Source organism: Ceratotherium simum, chromosome 4, assembly GCF_057802395.1.
Source record: "Ceratotherium simum simum isolate JZ-2026a chromosome 4, ASM5780239v1, whole genome shotgun sequence".
In the NCBI taxonomy this organism is placed as follows: Eukaryota; Metazoa; Chordata; class Mammalia; order Perissodactyla; family Rhinocerotidae; genus Ceratotherium; species Ceratotherium simum.
Genome location: NC_141903.1, coordinates 8,988,264 through 9,005,575, shown reverse-complemented (window position 1 = coordinate 9,005,575; position 17,312 = coordinate 8,988,264). Strand labels below are relative to the sequence as shown.

The following is a 17,312-nucleotide window of genomic DNA, read 5'->3' as shown; positions in this document are numbered from 1 at the left end:
TATTTGCTTTACTCACTGCCTCTGTATCTCCTTGTTTGTCTCTCCTCTTAATTCTCCTTAGTTTGGAACAGAGCTTCATAGCATTAGACCTGACCTTTACTGACTATATTAGTTTCCTATTACTGCTGTAACAAATTACCACAAATTTAGTGGCTAAAATATTACAAATTTATTATTTGACAATTCTGGAGATCACAAGTCCAAAATGGCTCTCAGTGGACTAAAATCAAGGTGTTAGCAGGGCAACATTCCTTTCCGGGGGCTCTGAGGAAGAATGTGTTCCCTTGCCTTTTGCAGCTTTGAGGCTACCTGTTTTTCTTGGCTTATGGCCCCTTTTCTCTAGGACAACAGGTCAGCTCCTTCTCATGCTACTCTCTCTCTCTGGTTTTCCCCTTCTGCTTCCCTCTAACACTTTCAAGGACCTTTGTGACTACATTGGACCCACTTGGATAACCCTGAATAATCTTCTAGTTTAAAGTCAATTGATTAGCATCCTTAATTCCCCTTTGTCTTATAACCTAACATATTCAGATTCCAAGGATCAGGATGTAGACTCTTTGGGGGGCCATTATTCAGCCTACCATACTGACCTATCACTAATACCAAAGTATTTCACACACTTATGAAACAATAAATCCTGAGTAACTGTCGGCTGCCATCATTTATTATTACCATGATTATTTATATTACTGGCTTCTCCTTGCCGCCACCCTCCCCCCCCATCCAGCTGCTGTTTGCATTCGAATTTGAGGAAATGAGCAGTTTCACTGTTCTGCATACATTTAAAGGTGAGAGAAGCAAACCCAGATTTTTGTTGGTGGTGGTTTTTTGGGTTTGTTTGTTTTTGAGATTCACATACCATAAAAGTCACCCTTTTAAAGTATACAATTCAGTGGTATTTAGTATATTTAGAATATTCACAAGGTTGTACAACCATCCCCATTATCTAATTCTAGAATATTTTCATTGCTCCAGAAAGAAACCCTGTACCTTAAAGTAGTTACTCCTCATTATCCCTACCCCCAGTCCCTGGCAGCCACTGATCTACTTTCTGTCCCTGTGGATTTGCCCATTCTAGACATTTAATATAAATGGAATCATATATGTGTTCTTTGTGCCTGGCTTCTTTCCTGCAGCATAATATCTTCAAGGCTCATCCATATTTTAGTGTGTATCAGTACTTTATTCCTTTTTATGGGTGACTAATATTCCATCATATGGATAATACCACATTTTGTTTATCCATTTATCAGTTGATGAACAGTTGGGTTGTTAGCACCTTTTGGCTATTATGATAATGCTGCTATGAACATTCATGTATCAGTTTTTGTGTGGACATATGCTTTCAGCTCTCTTGGGTATATACCTGAGAGTAAAATTGCTGGGTCAAATGGCAACTCTGTGTTTAACTTTTTGAGTAACTGCCAAACTGTTTTCCACAGTGGCTGCATGCTATTATATTGGCTGCACCATTTTACATTCCTACCACTGGAGGTTTTAAAGTATACAAAATAACAAAGTGTCCTACAAATAAAATATCTGAGAGCCAACCTACTAAAAGAGCTACTATTTGTATTTTAATGTGACTTCTCTGAAGAAAAAAAAAATGAAACTCATAAAATGAATAACTTTCTGTTGAATCAGAGCCTCAGAAATCCAGTGGGGGGGGGGGGGCGTTAGCTTTGAGTTTTACCTAAAAGCTGAAGAATTTATCATTTTTATCTATGCATGACTGAGAACTTATAATGTGTTAATATTTACTTTTCCTAATGCCAGTGAAAATATTAGTCTATAAATTGGCACTTCACCTTCAAATCATACTGGTTTCTGGGCCCTTGACTTGTTAGGAAAAAAACTGGCAGCTTCAGTTATTATTCATAAAATGATCACATATACATTTGGCATACAAATTGTATGACTGCATACTTGAATATGAAGTAAGAGAGTGAGCTCTTGTTTTCTTCTTTCATATCAGAAACAGTAAATGATACCTCTATGGGTAATATAAATGAGGAAAAAATCTTTAATAGATGTTGTATAAAGTCGTTTGTATGATGTAAACAAAAATGAATAGTTTTCCAGCTTAGATGATACAACATATCATGTTGCAGTAAAAGAGGAGCAGTGCTAACTGAAACATAAACATTTCTATAGGAATAATGCATGAATATCTCACAGTTTCCTACCTTAAACTCACATCATTGTTGAGAAATTCCTTTCTCCTCACCAGAACCAAGCTGATTATTCTTCACCCTCTTATAACTCCATGCAGCTCCAACTCAAGATTCTGTGACCCTGACTTCAGTCACCACCTCTGATACCTTCCACCTCATCAGAGACATAGGGGGAAGAACATGAGCTTGGGAGTAAAGCAGACCTAAGTGGGGATCCTAGTTTACTGACATTTACTAGCCAGACAATATGGGGCAGAGTGCCTAACTCCTTTGAGCCTCTCTGTTCACAAGTGAAATAATTGTGACCATTAATGACTTGCAACAATGCTTTGAACATAGTAAGAGCTACACAGGTGTGTGTTAAGTAAATTAAGTACCAAATTCATTGCCTGCACATAATAAGCACTCAGGAAATAACTACTGTTATTCCGTCACTACACAAATATTTCTTGAGTGCCAGACCCTATTCTAGGCACTGGGGATACAGCCACAAAACAGAGCAGTTTCCTTCCCCAAGAAACTTACATTCTGCTAGGGAAGAAAGTGAATACATATGTAAATTAGTAGACAGTCATAGTAAGTCCCATAAGAAAAGTAAAGTAGTTTATGGGGTTTGAAAGTGGGTGAGGGTCGGGGGCACACAGTGTGGTACTGTTTTATGTAGAGTGGTCAGGGAAGGCCTCTCTGAGGAAGTGACATTTAAGTAGAATTGCTGCTTGTGTTACTGTCTTTAGTGTTTGCTCCTTGACTTCTCTCTGCACATTTTGGTGGCTCCTCTCTTGTGCTTCTGATCTCCCTGTTTGCCTCAAAATTTGATTGAGGAAAGAGATGGAATCAGGAAGTTTTTTGATCTGTAGCTCAGTATATTAAGTGAAGGATTGAAATGTTCAAGTCCTGAGTTTGTCTTTGTTCTGAGTAAACATCCTTACCTTGGGAAAGCTTTGTTCCAAAGGAGGGGTATTCGGCAGGCAACTTTTGGTTACACTTTATTTGATCACCATAATCACCTCTCCAAGTCCATGTTAAACTCAAAACAACAAAAATGCTAATAGTTGTCATTTATTAAGTGCCAGACACTGAGCAAGGGGGTTTACAGATGTTTTGTCGTTTAATCCTCGTAGCTAACTTTATGAAGTCAATACTATGTCTCTTAATTACAGGTGAGGACACTAAGGCTTAGCTGAGTGAAGAGACTTTATCCAAAGCCAGACAGCCAACAATAGCAGAGGCAGGATTCAAACTTAGAACTTTCAAAGCATCCACTCTTTCCGGGACGCTGTATCTGCCTGCAGTGATCATTATCACTGTTCTCATTAATAATTCCACATTTAGAAAATACTTTATCTTAGAAGAGTAAGATTACGTAGTTTAAATATAACGTGCATATATATTAACTATTTAAGGATTTGATAATGTTTATTTCAATTACTTATTGTATTATTCTCTATCAGATGTTAAGAAGTAAGGAGTTTTTAAAATTCACCTTTATTGAATAACTACTTTTCATCCAAATACAGTATTTTCCTAATATAGTCCAGGCACTGTTCTAGGTGCTAATACTATAATAGTAGTACTACCACTACTATTTCCTGTTAAGCATCTTCTGTTTTTCATGTGTTAACATTTAATCTTCACAATAATGCTCAAAGATAGGTATTTATATCCTTATTTTGTAGATGAGAAAACTAAGACTCAGAGTGATTAGTAAATATCCAGAGTTAAATAGTGTGTGGTGGAGCCAGACACTGGGTCTGTTTGTTTCAGAGCCTCGACCACATCATTCTCCTTGCGTTTCTCCTGAGAAACGCAAAGATGTACAGTGTCAGCTCTCCAGAAGCAGAGCCAAAGAGACTATCAGTGTAGGCTGATAGATCTAATAATTTACGTACACACTGTATATATTTTATCTCATTTAATCTCATCAGTAACCCTTGTCAAATGGTAGTGGTGGTGGAATGATTAGGCAGTATTATTAGTTTTATTATTAGCTAGATGCCTAAATGTATGCAATTCAAGGCAGACTGATAAATGCTATAGATAGATAGTAGAGAGTCAGACAAAATGCTATGGAAACCCAAAGGGAGAAGGGGGAAAACTTGCAGTGGGACCTTAGAGAATACTTGCAGGGGAGCTTAGCTCGGACACTGGGAAAGCTGTCATCTGACCTAAGCTTTGAAAAATAAGAGTGGCTTCTGTAAAGGTCTCTTACTGTTATCACCATTTGACAGAGGGTGTATCTAAGAGGAATAACTTGGTGACATAGCTAGTTAACAGAGCAGGGATTATAACTTGGTCTGCCTTACCCTTCACTTGGGATCCTGACCCTTGTCTAGAACAGCATAGCAGGAAAGACTCATTGGCCTTTTGACATCTCTGTGTGAACAAAGCTAAGTCTCTGATTCTGTTGGACTCCAGAAACAGGGTGTGTAAGGTTAAAAGGAAAAGAGAAGTCAAAAAAGATCAGAGTCAGCCAGATCAGCCTCTCCTTAAGAGTCAAAAGATCCTGATTCTGCCATTGATCTTCTTTCTGTGTGTATGGCCTTGGACCTCAGTTTCCTTATCTGTAGAATGATGTATAGGACAGTGTTTCTCAAACATTTGCTTGCATCTGAGTCACCTGGAGGGCTTCTTAAAACAAAAATTGCTTGAGCCAGCCCTGATGGCCTAGTAGTTAAAGTTCGGCGCTCTCACCACTTTGGCAGCCCAGGTTCATTTCCCAGTTGCAGAACCACGCCACCTGTCTGTTGGTTGCCATGTTGTGGCGGCAGCTCACAGAAGAACTTACAGCTAGGATATACAACCATGTACTGGGGCTTTGGGGAGGGAAAAAAAATTGCTAGGCCACATTTCCAGAGTTTCTGATTCAGTTTATTTGAGGTGGAACCTAGGAATTTACATCTAACAAGTTCCCAGGTGATGCTGATGCTACTACGTAAACTACCAAACTTTGAAAACCACCGGTCTCTTCTCTGAGGTCTTGTTTCCTCTCTAATGCTCTATTTAAAAACGGATAGCATAAAAATCAGGAGGTCTGGACCATATAGTTCCACCTCCAACTAAGTATGCTACGTTGAGCAAGTCATTTAACCTTTCTCTGCCTGTTTCTTCGTTAGTAAAACTGAGCTCATAATTCCCTGTGATGTAGGATGAATGAGAGAATCAGCTTTCTCATTTAAAAAGAAACTCCTTTGGAAAAGAATACTATAAATTGTCAGTTGTGCATATCCATGTGTAAAGTGAACATTCTGTTTTGGTAGAATCCTTGAGGAAACTCAATCTGCCTTTAAAGTGAAAAAACAATAGAAAATGTCTCTTTCCTCTCTTTTCTATAAAGGAAAGGAAGCTTAGTGCAAGAGGAAGTGTACCCATGGAGAATGTACTTAAAATCCAAATGACCCATGAGAGACCCCATCCTATTTGGCAGATAAAAGTTTCCCTGCCATCTATTTAACAAATTAATAATAATAAAAAAAAAAGAACATAAATAAAAGAGAATAATAACTTAGAGCTAGCTGGGCACCTGAGTCTGAGCCCTTTAGGGCCTTGGCACCTAAAGAGAAGGGGAAAAAAAGATCTTTGTCTCTGAGGCTTTGAAAGTGGCTTTCCTTGAGGCATTAGGGAAGCTCTGGGGGACCTGAGAGCTGAAGGACTAAGAAGCCTGGGGCATGAGTCTGTTTGATCCAATAAAGAGCCAGAAAAAAAATGGCTGGTAAGTAATTTTGCTATTTCATTTGGAGCAAAAGAGAAGGCAAAACACCAGAATATTCAATGAGCCAAATCACAAAATGTGTCATGGATGTGAATGCAGTCTGACCCCTTCTCAGGAAGCCTGAATGAAGCACTCACTGCTGAGGCTAATGTACAATAGCATGCATTTTAAAGCATGGTGACCCTTTTGTTTTTCTAATAGGCGAAGATGAAGACGAATTTGAGAATTTCATGCTGCCTCTTACAGTCTCTTTTGAAACAGTATTACAAATATTCAACAACAACTTTAAACAACAAGATGTAAAGGTGGGTTTGTTTCCAAACATGAGGAAAGACGATTTTGTTCATTGTAGGATATCTAGATCCAGGAAAGGTTCTGCATATTTGTGTGTGATCTGTGCCTCATCGGCCTTGCTTTCCCAATTGCATGTGCTTTGAGTTGTACTTTTCATATGAGTACTTTTCTGGTTTCTTATACAAATTTGAGGTCAATGGATGATTTTGGACAGTTTATGTATAGATGACACAAATCTGTCTCTTGTAGCAGTTAGTATCTTTAAAAAACCATTTCTCTTGGGTATACCACCTTAAACATCCCTATTCCCTCATCTACCCGGCACTGTATGTTTCAACATATTTATATGGAGGAATGCACAAACATACACATGCTAAAACACTACATCTCTAAATATTTTTTTAAACAAGAATTTATATAAATCAAGACTTTATTAAATGGCTAGGCATATATGTATAAATAGGAGCTGGTCTTGAAGTATTGCTTTCTTAAACTGAACAAAGTGATTAGGATAACTGATAGCTAAATAAGGTTTTTATGTGCCTGTGGGAGCCATATTAGGATTGATTTGACAAGTCAGTTCAGCTGTGGCAACAGTCATACTATCTAAGACAACATTATGTTTTATTAGTAAAATCCTTAAGTATAGCAAGCTGTTTGTGACAAAACAGCCCCATATTTTAATGTGGGGGATGGGAAGCACAAGATCTGCTAAATAGGAATAGCGTCTTCTGAAATTATAATGTATCAGGGCTATATTAAATAGATTGACACTGATTATTATTTTTAAAAGACTAATAAATGTACTCCAGAAAATGTAGGCATCTTTGTTGGTGATGATTGAGTCATATTTTATTGTTATTTTAAATATGTTGAAAATATTAACCGTCATTTTGCATGGCTCCTCTTCTCTCTACCAAAAGAAAAATTAGCAGTAAGAAACCAAATAGAAAAACGATGGCCTTTGATGATTATTTTAATGTAATTCTTCTACCAAAAAATAATTAGCCAAATACTATTCCTTTTAATTTGAAATAGTTTTTGAAATGAATGTTTATCAGCATGCAATAGTCATAAAATTTTAAAACCAGAAAAGATCTTAGAGATTTTCTTTGTGTTTATAGTCTTGCTGAAATTCCTCACCGCAGTTTGTACTCAGGTTAACTATATTTTTTAGATGTCTTCCGAGTATTTTTAATGACCAACAAAATCTTGGCAGCTTTAGGTGGCTGTTGCTGCCCTTAATATCAAAAAGAAGCAGTGAGGTTGAAAAACATCATCTTTATAAAAATTACTTTTGTCTCATTTGAAGATTTCATTATCCTCCAAGCCCGTTTTGATGTAATCCCATCTAGTTTGATAGAAACCATTTTCCTAGAGTCATTTTTAATGGAGTTCCAGTGATATATCCCTAAACCAGCAAGTTCTTAACGACCCTGGAAAGTGACTGCTTGATTACACTTTAACGGTATTTGCAAATAAAATCACAAGTAATTAAGGGGAAATCTCCAGGCTTTTGAGCAAGTTTGATGCATGATAACTGCCTGATTCAGCTTCATCTAGAGTAATGCTGTGTAGGCAACAGCTACTGAGATCAATAGCAACGTAATGATAGTGGCAGAATTAAGTGAGTAACCTGAGAACTGTGCCTCAGAATGCATGCAGCTGCCACGAACCAAGGCCACACAGTGCACTCCGAGCTTCCGTCCTAAATGTTCATCAAAAGACGCCCTGCAGGAAAATGGAGTTAGATGCTCTTTATTGCTGATCGTGTCTCTTGCCACATTTATCAGGGAAATTGGATTAGCAGTTGGCAGCTGCAGGTAGACAAGATTCTGCAGTGATTAAATATGCAGCTTGGCTGCATTTGTTGTGACAGACCTTTAGTAAATTCTACTGTAAGCACCATCTGTCTAATTTGTATAAAGAAAACTTGGTGCTTTAAGCTACCGATAAAGAACTAAATCTGTTGCTTTATCATAAACAAAACTTTTGCACTAAATGCTTTTAAATGTAATTTATTAGGTTAAGGCTGTTTTTCTATCATGATGAATAAATAATATATGCAAAAGTGCTTTCAGGTACTTCATTTTGCAAGTACTAGAGATAAAAACAGTTCTGTTTTGTTCTTCAATAAAGTATTTAGTATTCCAATCCACAGGAGGTGATGCTGTTAAAATATCTCTATGAAAATGCCGCAGGACTGCCAAATTCATTTAATTTGCAACCCTTACCAGGATTTTCTAGCTCTCTATTTATAGATTTTTTTCCAAATGCAGATTTCAGGATGAACATAAGCATTAAGGACCTATGTTGCCAAATTGAAATATGGTTGTGAGGGGAAGAAATGCTGCAAAACTCTTAAATTTATAGCTTTGTTTTCTTACTTAGTCCTAATAAAATTGAAGAGAACATTGAATTTTTGTCTTGGGTTTTTCTCTTCAAAGTAAAGGGGAAAAGAAAGAAAATGCTGTGACAAATCCTGGCTCTAAAGTGTTAGTTCAAAATATATGTTTTTCCCCTTAGAATTGTATCTATAGTAAAATATAGGCCAATACTCCCCTGACTCATGCATCGTTTTTGATTTGGCCATGACGTCATCGGTTTTAAGGAAAATGAATGAAAACTTCTTGAAAGAAGAGGAGTAGTTAAATAGGAACCTTGCTATCTTTAGTCCTTTCGTAAAAACTCCACAATGTTAAATTATTTAAAATCCTTGATTTTCAGCATGCGCACATTAAAAGTTTTCGCACTAAGTGCCAAATGTTGCAAACAGCACTTTAACAGAATGATTTTGCTTTGATCCCTGTAGCTGTTCCTGAATAATTTATCACAGGTTATTGCCTTAATTCTGGAGAGGGATAGAGCAATAAAGGCAGATGAAAACACTCCAGTTGAAACACCTTGGGGCCTGCTCATTCCTCTGACACGGCTCTTTTGTTGGAACTATTTAGAGGTTATTAAGATGTGTCTCCAGAATTAAGAGTATGCTGTAAGGATGAAGACAGCCATCTTAATTCTAAAGACAAAGCACAATGACCCTTCACCTTCTTTTTCTTTGTTGTTATTATATAGTAGAATTATGAGGATAATATTATAGCTGCCCCCAGTAGTGCCACTACAGTAAAGGGTCTGTCAGACTTTCCATTAGAAACCCTGTTTTGGGGGTCAGGGTGGAAGGAGCCGCATTTCAGCTGTTTCCCAGCCCATCCATCTCACACTTGGCACACAGACAACTGTTCACGATGCAGCAGACTGGAGCACTGAGCAGTTTCTCCTTGAACTATCCAAAAAGGAATCCTTTGGATTAGATACCCAAGACCTACCCCACTCCTCAAAACAGCCTCACTAAAAATATAGGAGCCTCTCATTTTTCAAATCAATCAAGTTTTAGCCAAATGTAGGAGAAAGGCAACTTTTGAAATAAATCTCTTTGTACTATTTTAAATGAGATGGTAAATTGTGGCTCCTCCGCCCCTAAATTTCAGTCAGATCACCTCTCACTCTCTGAGATTGTTTAGTAGCCTGGTTGAGCTCCTGCTTAACAGTTTTCCTTTCTCATACCAGAACTGGGTATGTTTTGGCTATCAAGAAAGGACTCCCTTAGTGTTGTTTGAGTATCTCTATAGATTATTACAGTACTCTTGCTGCTTTGAGATAAATGATATTTTTTGAGCATAAGATATCTGTTTCTTACTCACATTAACACTGCATTTTCCTGCTCAGTCGAATCTATTGAAAACATTTAGTTATTATATTGTTATATGCTTCCTCTGCTCTGTAGTAACATTTTCTAAAAGTAAACATTGATATAATTTCATGGATTCCAATCAATTAGAGCACTTCTATTAACTTGGCATCTTTAAAGGAAGAAAAATTTGTGGTAAAATAAATATTAACCTTTTGTGTGATAAGGTTAGTCAAAAATATTTTAAGAGCCTATTGCACTAGGAACACCATAAAACTCATGGTTCCTATTGACTAATTTAGAGCTGAATAGTGGGTGCCATATGCATATGTGAACACTTAAGATTATTTGAAGAGTAGCCTGTAACCTGTAAGTGTACATAATAAAAATAGACCCAAAAGGCCACTTTAATAGAAAGACTGTAAAGTTAAATAGAATAGAATTGTTCAAAGAAGCCTTCTTAGAAGATGCGTTTTGTTCTGGAGGCTGTGAGAAGCACGGAAAGCTGAGAAAGACGGGAACAAGTTCCAGGTGGTGAAAATAGGTTATAGAAAAGGCGAAATGGTTTTTAAAAAAAAATAGCATGTCACATGAGAGAACTACAAGGAGACTAGACAATTATAGAAAAGTAAGCACTGGTGAGATTATGAGAGGAAAAAGAATAAGTCATTTAAAGAAGCAGAAACAGAATTCAGGGTTTGCAGATTCAGAAATTCAGATTCCCTTCATTCTGTAAGCTGTTAGACAGTATAGAAACTTAATAGTCTTATAAACAACTTCCAGTTATATGGAGTCATCTTTTAGGTGTGTGGGGTGGGGGGCTTTTGGGGGAAAGAGGATCAGAAATTACAGATACTTCTGACAGATAAACTATTATTTTCTACTTTGAAATGTTATTTAAGCATTAGATGAGGGTCAAGATTCACTTCCAAGTCCTTAATGATCATTTAAACGCCTTCCTAAAAAGGTTTTCATTTATTACCAAAGTGTGAGGAAAAAGAAAATCTGGTAAAAAGAAAAGTTCAGAGACCATTTTCTGGCAGAATATTTCCACTGAAACAGTATCTTCAGAAATCAGTTGCATATCTCAATTATCCCACCCTCTTGTTCTGCAGTTATGTTTATTTATGCTCTTTGTTCTGACATTCTAGCATCTGTTCATGGGTTTTCTTTTTCTCTTCCCAAGCATCATCCTAAGGACAGCTCAATTAAGAGTCCAAAGTACAAGTCAGATCTCTTTTCTTTAAGAGTCAAGTTTTTTTTTCTGTAAAACTAAATATTTATGGAACTTGACTATGTATCAGACTCTTGCTAGGCATTTTTACATAAATTTATTCCTCACAATGCCTCTGTGAAAGAGACATTATTAGCCCCTTTTATAGATGAGAAAACTGAGACTAATAAATTGCCTTGCCTTAAGTCTAATAGTTAAGACGTAAAGCTGGGATTCAAATTCAAGTCTTCTGACATTGAATATAGAACTCTTTTCCTTACATCTTTTTCTTGCTGGGGAAATGTGAGTGTCATTCTGGATACGTCATGGTACCAACAGGTCACCTGGCCAGTTCTATTTGGTCCTAGTTACTGAGGATATTCCTTAGGTAGCTTTAAATGCCAGTGTGCTTCCAGGATAGACTCCAGATTGCACGGTGGGACTGATTTCAGGCAATCTGATGTGGTTAAGATTTGCTATTTATTAAACAATGTCTAGACCCTGTGCATTTCTGTTTTGTGGAATTATCAATCCTCATCTCTTTTTTTTTCTAATTTGGCATTATTCAGAAGCAAAATATATTAAGAATCTAAGTGTTCCTAAGCTACTGGAATTATGACTTAGCTCAATTTATAAGAAACAAAATAGAGTTGGTCAGCAGATTTGATGGTCTGTTTAGAGAGTCTATAGTTTTCTATAGAAAGGGATCTGAGCGAGACATTTTAGCTAATGAATCAAAATCAGATATGTGGTCATTATTGCCTGATTATTACTCCATCTGCTCTGTGCTAACGTGAAAATCAATTACTATGTCTCTTTCCCACTGACAGCGTATGTTGATCGGGCTGGCAAGAGATCTTCGAGGGATTGCCTTTGCACTGAACACAAAGACCAGCTACACCATGCTGTTTGACTGGATGTATCCTTATTACACTGTGACAATACCAGCTCTGTGCACAGAGGGATGCCAGGCCCCTCGCTTTCGTTTAATAGTATGGCACAGTAGGGAAGAGGAAACAAAGCTAAATGAACTAATGTGTAATCAGCTAAAAATTACAGCACAGTGGCAGCAGTGCAGATAACTGAGCACAGCATTTGGAGATCCAGCTCAGAGAGGTCACTTTTTTGGTGCCATCAAATATTGACAACTTAAAAATTACATCCCCAAATGATTGTTTATGTTGGAGTTGCAGGAATAATCGGGCTAACGTCTTTAACTCAGGATCAATGAATCCTACCATTTGGCGTTTTTGAGGAGATTTGAATTTCTACTCCATTTCAGTTAGCAGGGCTGAGAAGTTTGCTTTAGCTCTTTGAGGCTTAATTTATCATGCTACAGTTTTTCATCATAATGAAAATATTAATGGACATGAAAAGGGGGAAATGGTCAGGATTTTTCATTTGGTGTAAAATTTGAATTTTTTGCCAAGGCTTAGTACAGACAGCAAAATAAATAAACAAACATCCCTGATAGAAATGCCTCATCATGTAAGAGTGAAAAGAGCATGAACTTTGGTGGCAGACACACCAGGCTTGAAATTCCAGCTCTCCATTTGCTGTGTAAACCTTGGCAAGTCATTGCACCTGTCTGAGTCTCAGTTTCCTCATCTGAAAAAGGAGACATCCAGTATCATGGCTTATTGTGACCATTAAAGTAGGTAATGCACTTTGAATAATGTCTGGGACATATTTGGCAGTCATAAATGATTACTGTTAATGTTTTTTTAATAGTATTGCATGAATCCTCTTTGACCCTAACAGGAAGTGACAATTTATGCAAGTCATATTAATGTAATATAATGTTTTCATGCCTTTATACATGAAACCATCGGGGCACATAAGAAAAATTCTACAGCATTAAAGCTGTTTTATTTTTTGTTATACTGTTTCTCAATTGCTCTTTTCAAACCCTTCTTATCCAAACTTCCCTCATAAATTAAATTGCAAAAGGAACTTCTTAAAGGCAGTCTTCAACTACTGATGCCACAGTTATGGCCAAAAACATAACTATTGGGATGTTTTAGGGAGAACTCTACACATTAAAAAAAATTTCAACATTAATTTGAATGCTGACTTAACATTTTTAGTTAATCTTAAAACCTGCTTCCACAGATTTATGTGCCTATAGAAGGATTAGACATAAGGATTTTCCATGTCATTGAGGAATCATGTATGTCTTTATATCAGCATACGAAGTACGTGTACAGAGATTATAGATTTTAACATGGAAAGTCATATAATTCTTTTTAACTATGAAGAATAAACTGGAATTACATATGACCCTTTTATTTCTCTAAACATAAATAGAAGCTCACAAAGTAAAAACTTTCTTTTATTTGAAAAATCATAAAAACCTAGTTTTGGTACTTTAAAATTGATGGTTATCTTGAAATCAAGCTGCAACTTTAGAATGTCCAGCAATTAACATTTCATGTTTTCCTCTTCAACAGTCTTAACCAAGAGTGAAGGTCAGAACCTTTCCCCTCAGTGTCAAAGTATAGAAATATCTGCCATAATTGATACTGCCTAAAATTTATAGAATATATTGTAATTTAAGTTTGTAATTGTCTGTTTTCCATTTCCTCACTGAACTCCTTTTTGGCACCTGAGGTGAAACTTTTGTCCAGCAGATGGCAGAAAATAGCAAACGGAAAACCGTGGGACTTAATGTTTTGTTTTGAACTAGCAACCATTGTCTCCTCCATTTGACCCATAGATGTTGATGTTATTAGGGTTAGGGGCGGAGGGCGAAGTGTCAGTTGTGCAGGAAGCTGTGTTAGATTGCCAAACGGGGTGGCTTGGTACCGGCTACACTTATAATAATTGAGTTTCAGTAGCAAATCAGCTTCCTTGGGAAAAGGCCAAAGGCTTTTCATAATTGTATTGACAACAAAATGAATATGATAAATGGTGTTCATTCAGTTGAGACAAGATTTATAGTTTTCCTTTGGGCAAAGGATGAAGAGCAAATATTTATAATAATAGTAAAATTTGTTTAAAAGTTACATTATTTGATAATTCAAAAAGCTTTATTAAAATATTTTGAAATACTTTAAGCAGTTTCAGGTGATAAAGTACGGATTCTTTCCAAAGTATTCTAGTAATGTAAAAATGAATAAGTATATGATAAAAAAAAACATGAATATGGAAGTCATTTATTCTTCCTGAAATATTGATATGTCAAACCGTCAGTGATGATTCCCGCATTACTGCTGGGGAAAGTTTATTTGCCTTTTACCCACATAAATGTGTGTTCTTTAATTTGTTATACAGTCCTTAGCATGCAGAAGAAACACCCTATAAGAGCACATGTCATCTAAAAGTCAAAATGCATTTTATTTATGGCGATTATTTGATAAAATGCTATTTTAGTGGTTAGCTATTTAATTCAAAAACATTTCTATAAACACTGACTACATTAACTGGTACACGAACTACATTGCTTATCACTCTGTCCTTCCAAAACTAAATTGCCTGAAACTACACAGGAACCATGTTGATAAATCGTTCCACTACTGGAGAATTGAAGAAGAATCATTGATATACTTCTTTACCCCTATAGTGAGAACGCAACAATATGAAAGCACCTTACTTTGCAGTGCATTTAGTCACCTTGTTTAAACTTTTCCCAGATCATACTTAGACTGATGTATCAAAAATCCAGATGGAAATTGAAAAAAAATAAAGGAATGTGTGTGACACTATTTCCCCACACTCAGTCTTTTCATCGTCATAATCTGATATTTGAGTCTGCTGTTTTTTAATCAGGCAATCAGTGCTGTTTATTAATATGTATAAACATTATATAAAGACAAGACCATGAGATATGAACAAGAGCACAAACTTTGGAATAGGACAGCATTTGATTCCAGTCCCAGTTTCACCACTTAACAACCTGTGGGGTCTTGGGTAAGGTATTTAATGTCTCCGAATCAGTTTTCTCTTCCATGAAACAGAGCTAATAATACCTATCTCACAGGTATGTTGTAAGAAGTGAGTGAACTGACATATGTAAAGGGCCTAGTACAGTGTCTGGCACAAAGTAAATACTCCACCACTGTTGTTAGTTCCTTTCCCTAATATGGAATGAGACAAAGAAATCCCATTTGCTCACTTATTTAGCAAATTTGGCTAATGACTGTGCTAGGTTTCATGAGGGATGTAGATTACTTAGACTCAAATCCTACCCCAAAATGAGCTTATAGTTTAATAGAGTCAGTTAGATACCTACATAAATGACTACAATAAAATATAGAGGGTGATAAGTGGATACAAATAGGGTAATTGCATTTAGCTGGGGAATCAGGAAAGGCTCTCTGAAGGTGAAAATACTTCCCTGGATCTTACCAAATAAGTAGGATTGGACTACTGGACCTATGAAGTAAGAGATTTTCAATTGTCCTATGCACAGGTTTAGTAAGGGGAGTAGTGGAGAAGGTATTTTATTATAGATACCACTTATTTCATGGTTGGAAATGCAGGCTGTCTTGGACCCTTGAATATGAGGCTAAGGACCCTTATTCCATAGATAGTATAAAGTAGTTGATGGTTTTGATTGACCAAGAAAATCAAAATTGTATTTCAAGAAGAAAGAAAGTAATTGGCAGTATGTTGGGCAAACAGAAATAGGGAAGAAAGGAAACCTGAAAAATCACTGTTCAATAAGCATTTTTTGTATGCTATGTGCCAGCCATGAGGAATTAATAAAAGGATTGCTTTTTACAAGAATGGATAGAACGGATTGCTCTTTAGAAGATCACAATCTAGGGCCAGCCCTGGTGGCCTAGTTGTTAAGTTTAGCGCACTCCACTTTGGCGGCCCGCGTTTGGTTCCCGGGCGTGGACCTACACCACTCATCTGTCAGTGGCCATGCTGTGGTGGCGGCTCACATACAAAAAGAGTAAGATTGGCAGTGGATGTTAGCTCAGGGCGAGTCTTCCTCAGAAAAAAAAAAAGATCACAATCTAGTGGATATAACAAATAACTAATAATCAATGTGTTGTAGCAAAGATGCACGCAAAGGACCATATGAACATATAAGAGGAAGAAATTGATGTTTTTGGCAAAAAGAGTAGGAGTCCCAGGGAAGTGAAAGTTGGGTTAGGTGTTGAAAGATGGATAGGCATTTGCCAGACAGAAGAGAGAGGAAAGGCTTCCAGCAGCATTTGTCTTCATGAACAAAGGTACAGATGTTTCATGTTCATGGAATACCTTTAAAATAAATTCTGCACTGGCAGGCTATTTCTGTTCTGGAACCACACCGTTATTTCCTAACAGGTTTAACAAAAACTCTTGTTGCCTTCTAGTATATTACAATGCTTTCTCTACTGTGAAGTCCCAGAGGAAAGAATTATGTTTTTACTCATTTCTGTTTTCTTGAGGTTCAGCACATAGTAAGTACTAATAACTACTGGATAGATGGATGGATGGATGGATGGATGGATGGATGGATGGATGGATGGATGGATGGATGTTGTCAAGAAGCAAACCTCATACTTTTCATTTTTTCATATTTGGCGTCTTATAAGGCAGTATCGTATCATTAGTGCTCTTGATTTTTCATTTATCTGATGTAGACCTTAGGTATTCATTGAAAAGATCTAGGTGAAAGCAATTAGATCTGTGCCTGTTCTACCTAAGGGCTCTCGCTGTCTTCCTCCTGTCCGTATATACATAGTCCTCACAAGGCCACTGGAAATTTAAACTCCTAGAGTGGGTTCTGATTCTCACCCCGTAATCTGAGTCTGGCACTCTCACTCTGAAGCCCTTTTAACCTGAAGCTTGGTAGACCTCTACTCTGCTTTCCAATAATCACTCATTTTCTCTGTGGCAGTAACCCCTGTCAGAAGCATATTAGAATTGGTACCACTCTCATTCCACACAGAAAAGGGAGCATCCTCTCATATCCACTGGACTTATCCCATAGTGAATGCAGTGTGCTCTGAAAAATATGATGGTCCTAATGCCTTTAGAATGCCTCGCAAAGGGGCTTGTGTGTGCTTATGTTATTCTTAGATTCTGAGATTTTGGTCTTTTCAGTTTCCTGATGAGCCTTCCAGATGCTTTCACACTAATGATCACTGAGTTTGTGCTCAAGAGATCTCTTGGTGGAATACTTTCTCACCAGTGCTCCTCTGCCACTACTTCAGAATTTTGGTACTCAAGGTATCCCTATTATGTGCCCTCCACTTAGGCTTGAGCATGAATTGCCCAAGAGTAAAAGCCGTGTCTTAC

General features: G+C 37.0%; 1 protein-coding gene across 5 annotated transcripts in view; it reads left to right on the top strand.

Moving 5' to 3' along the window:
• Nucleotides 1–17,312, top strand: part of RANBP17 (RAN binding protein 17) — a 347,331-nt gene that overhangs the window by 268,883 nt on the left and 61,136 nt on the right. For all 5 annotated transcript variants that reach the window (XM_004428530.3, XM_087429435.1, XM_087429434.1 and 2 more), the window contains 2 exons: nt 6,085–6,188; nt 11,909–11,997. In XM_004428530.3, coding sequence (XP_004428587.2) covers nt 6,085–6,188; nt 11,909–11,997 — 193 coding nt within the window. The remainder of the gene's footprint in view (nt 1–6,084; nt 6,189–11,908; nt 11,998–17,312) is intronic.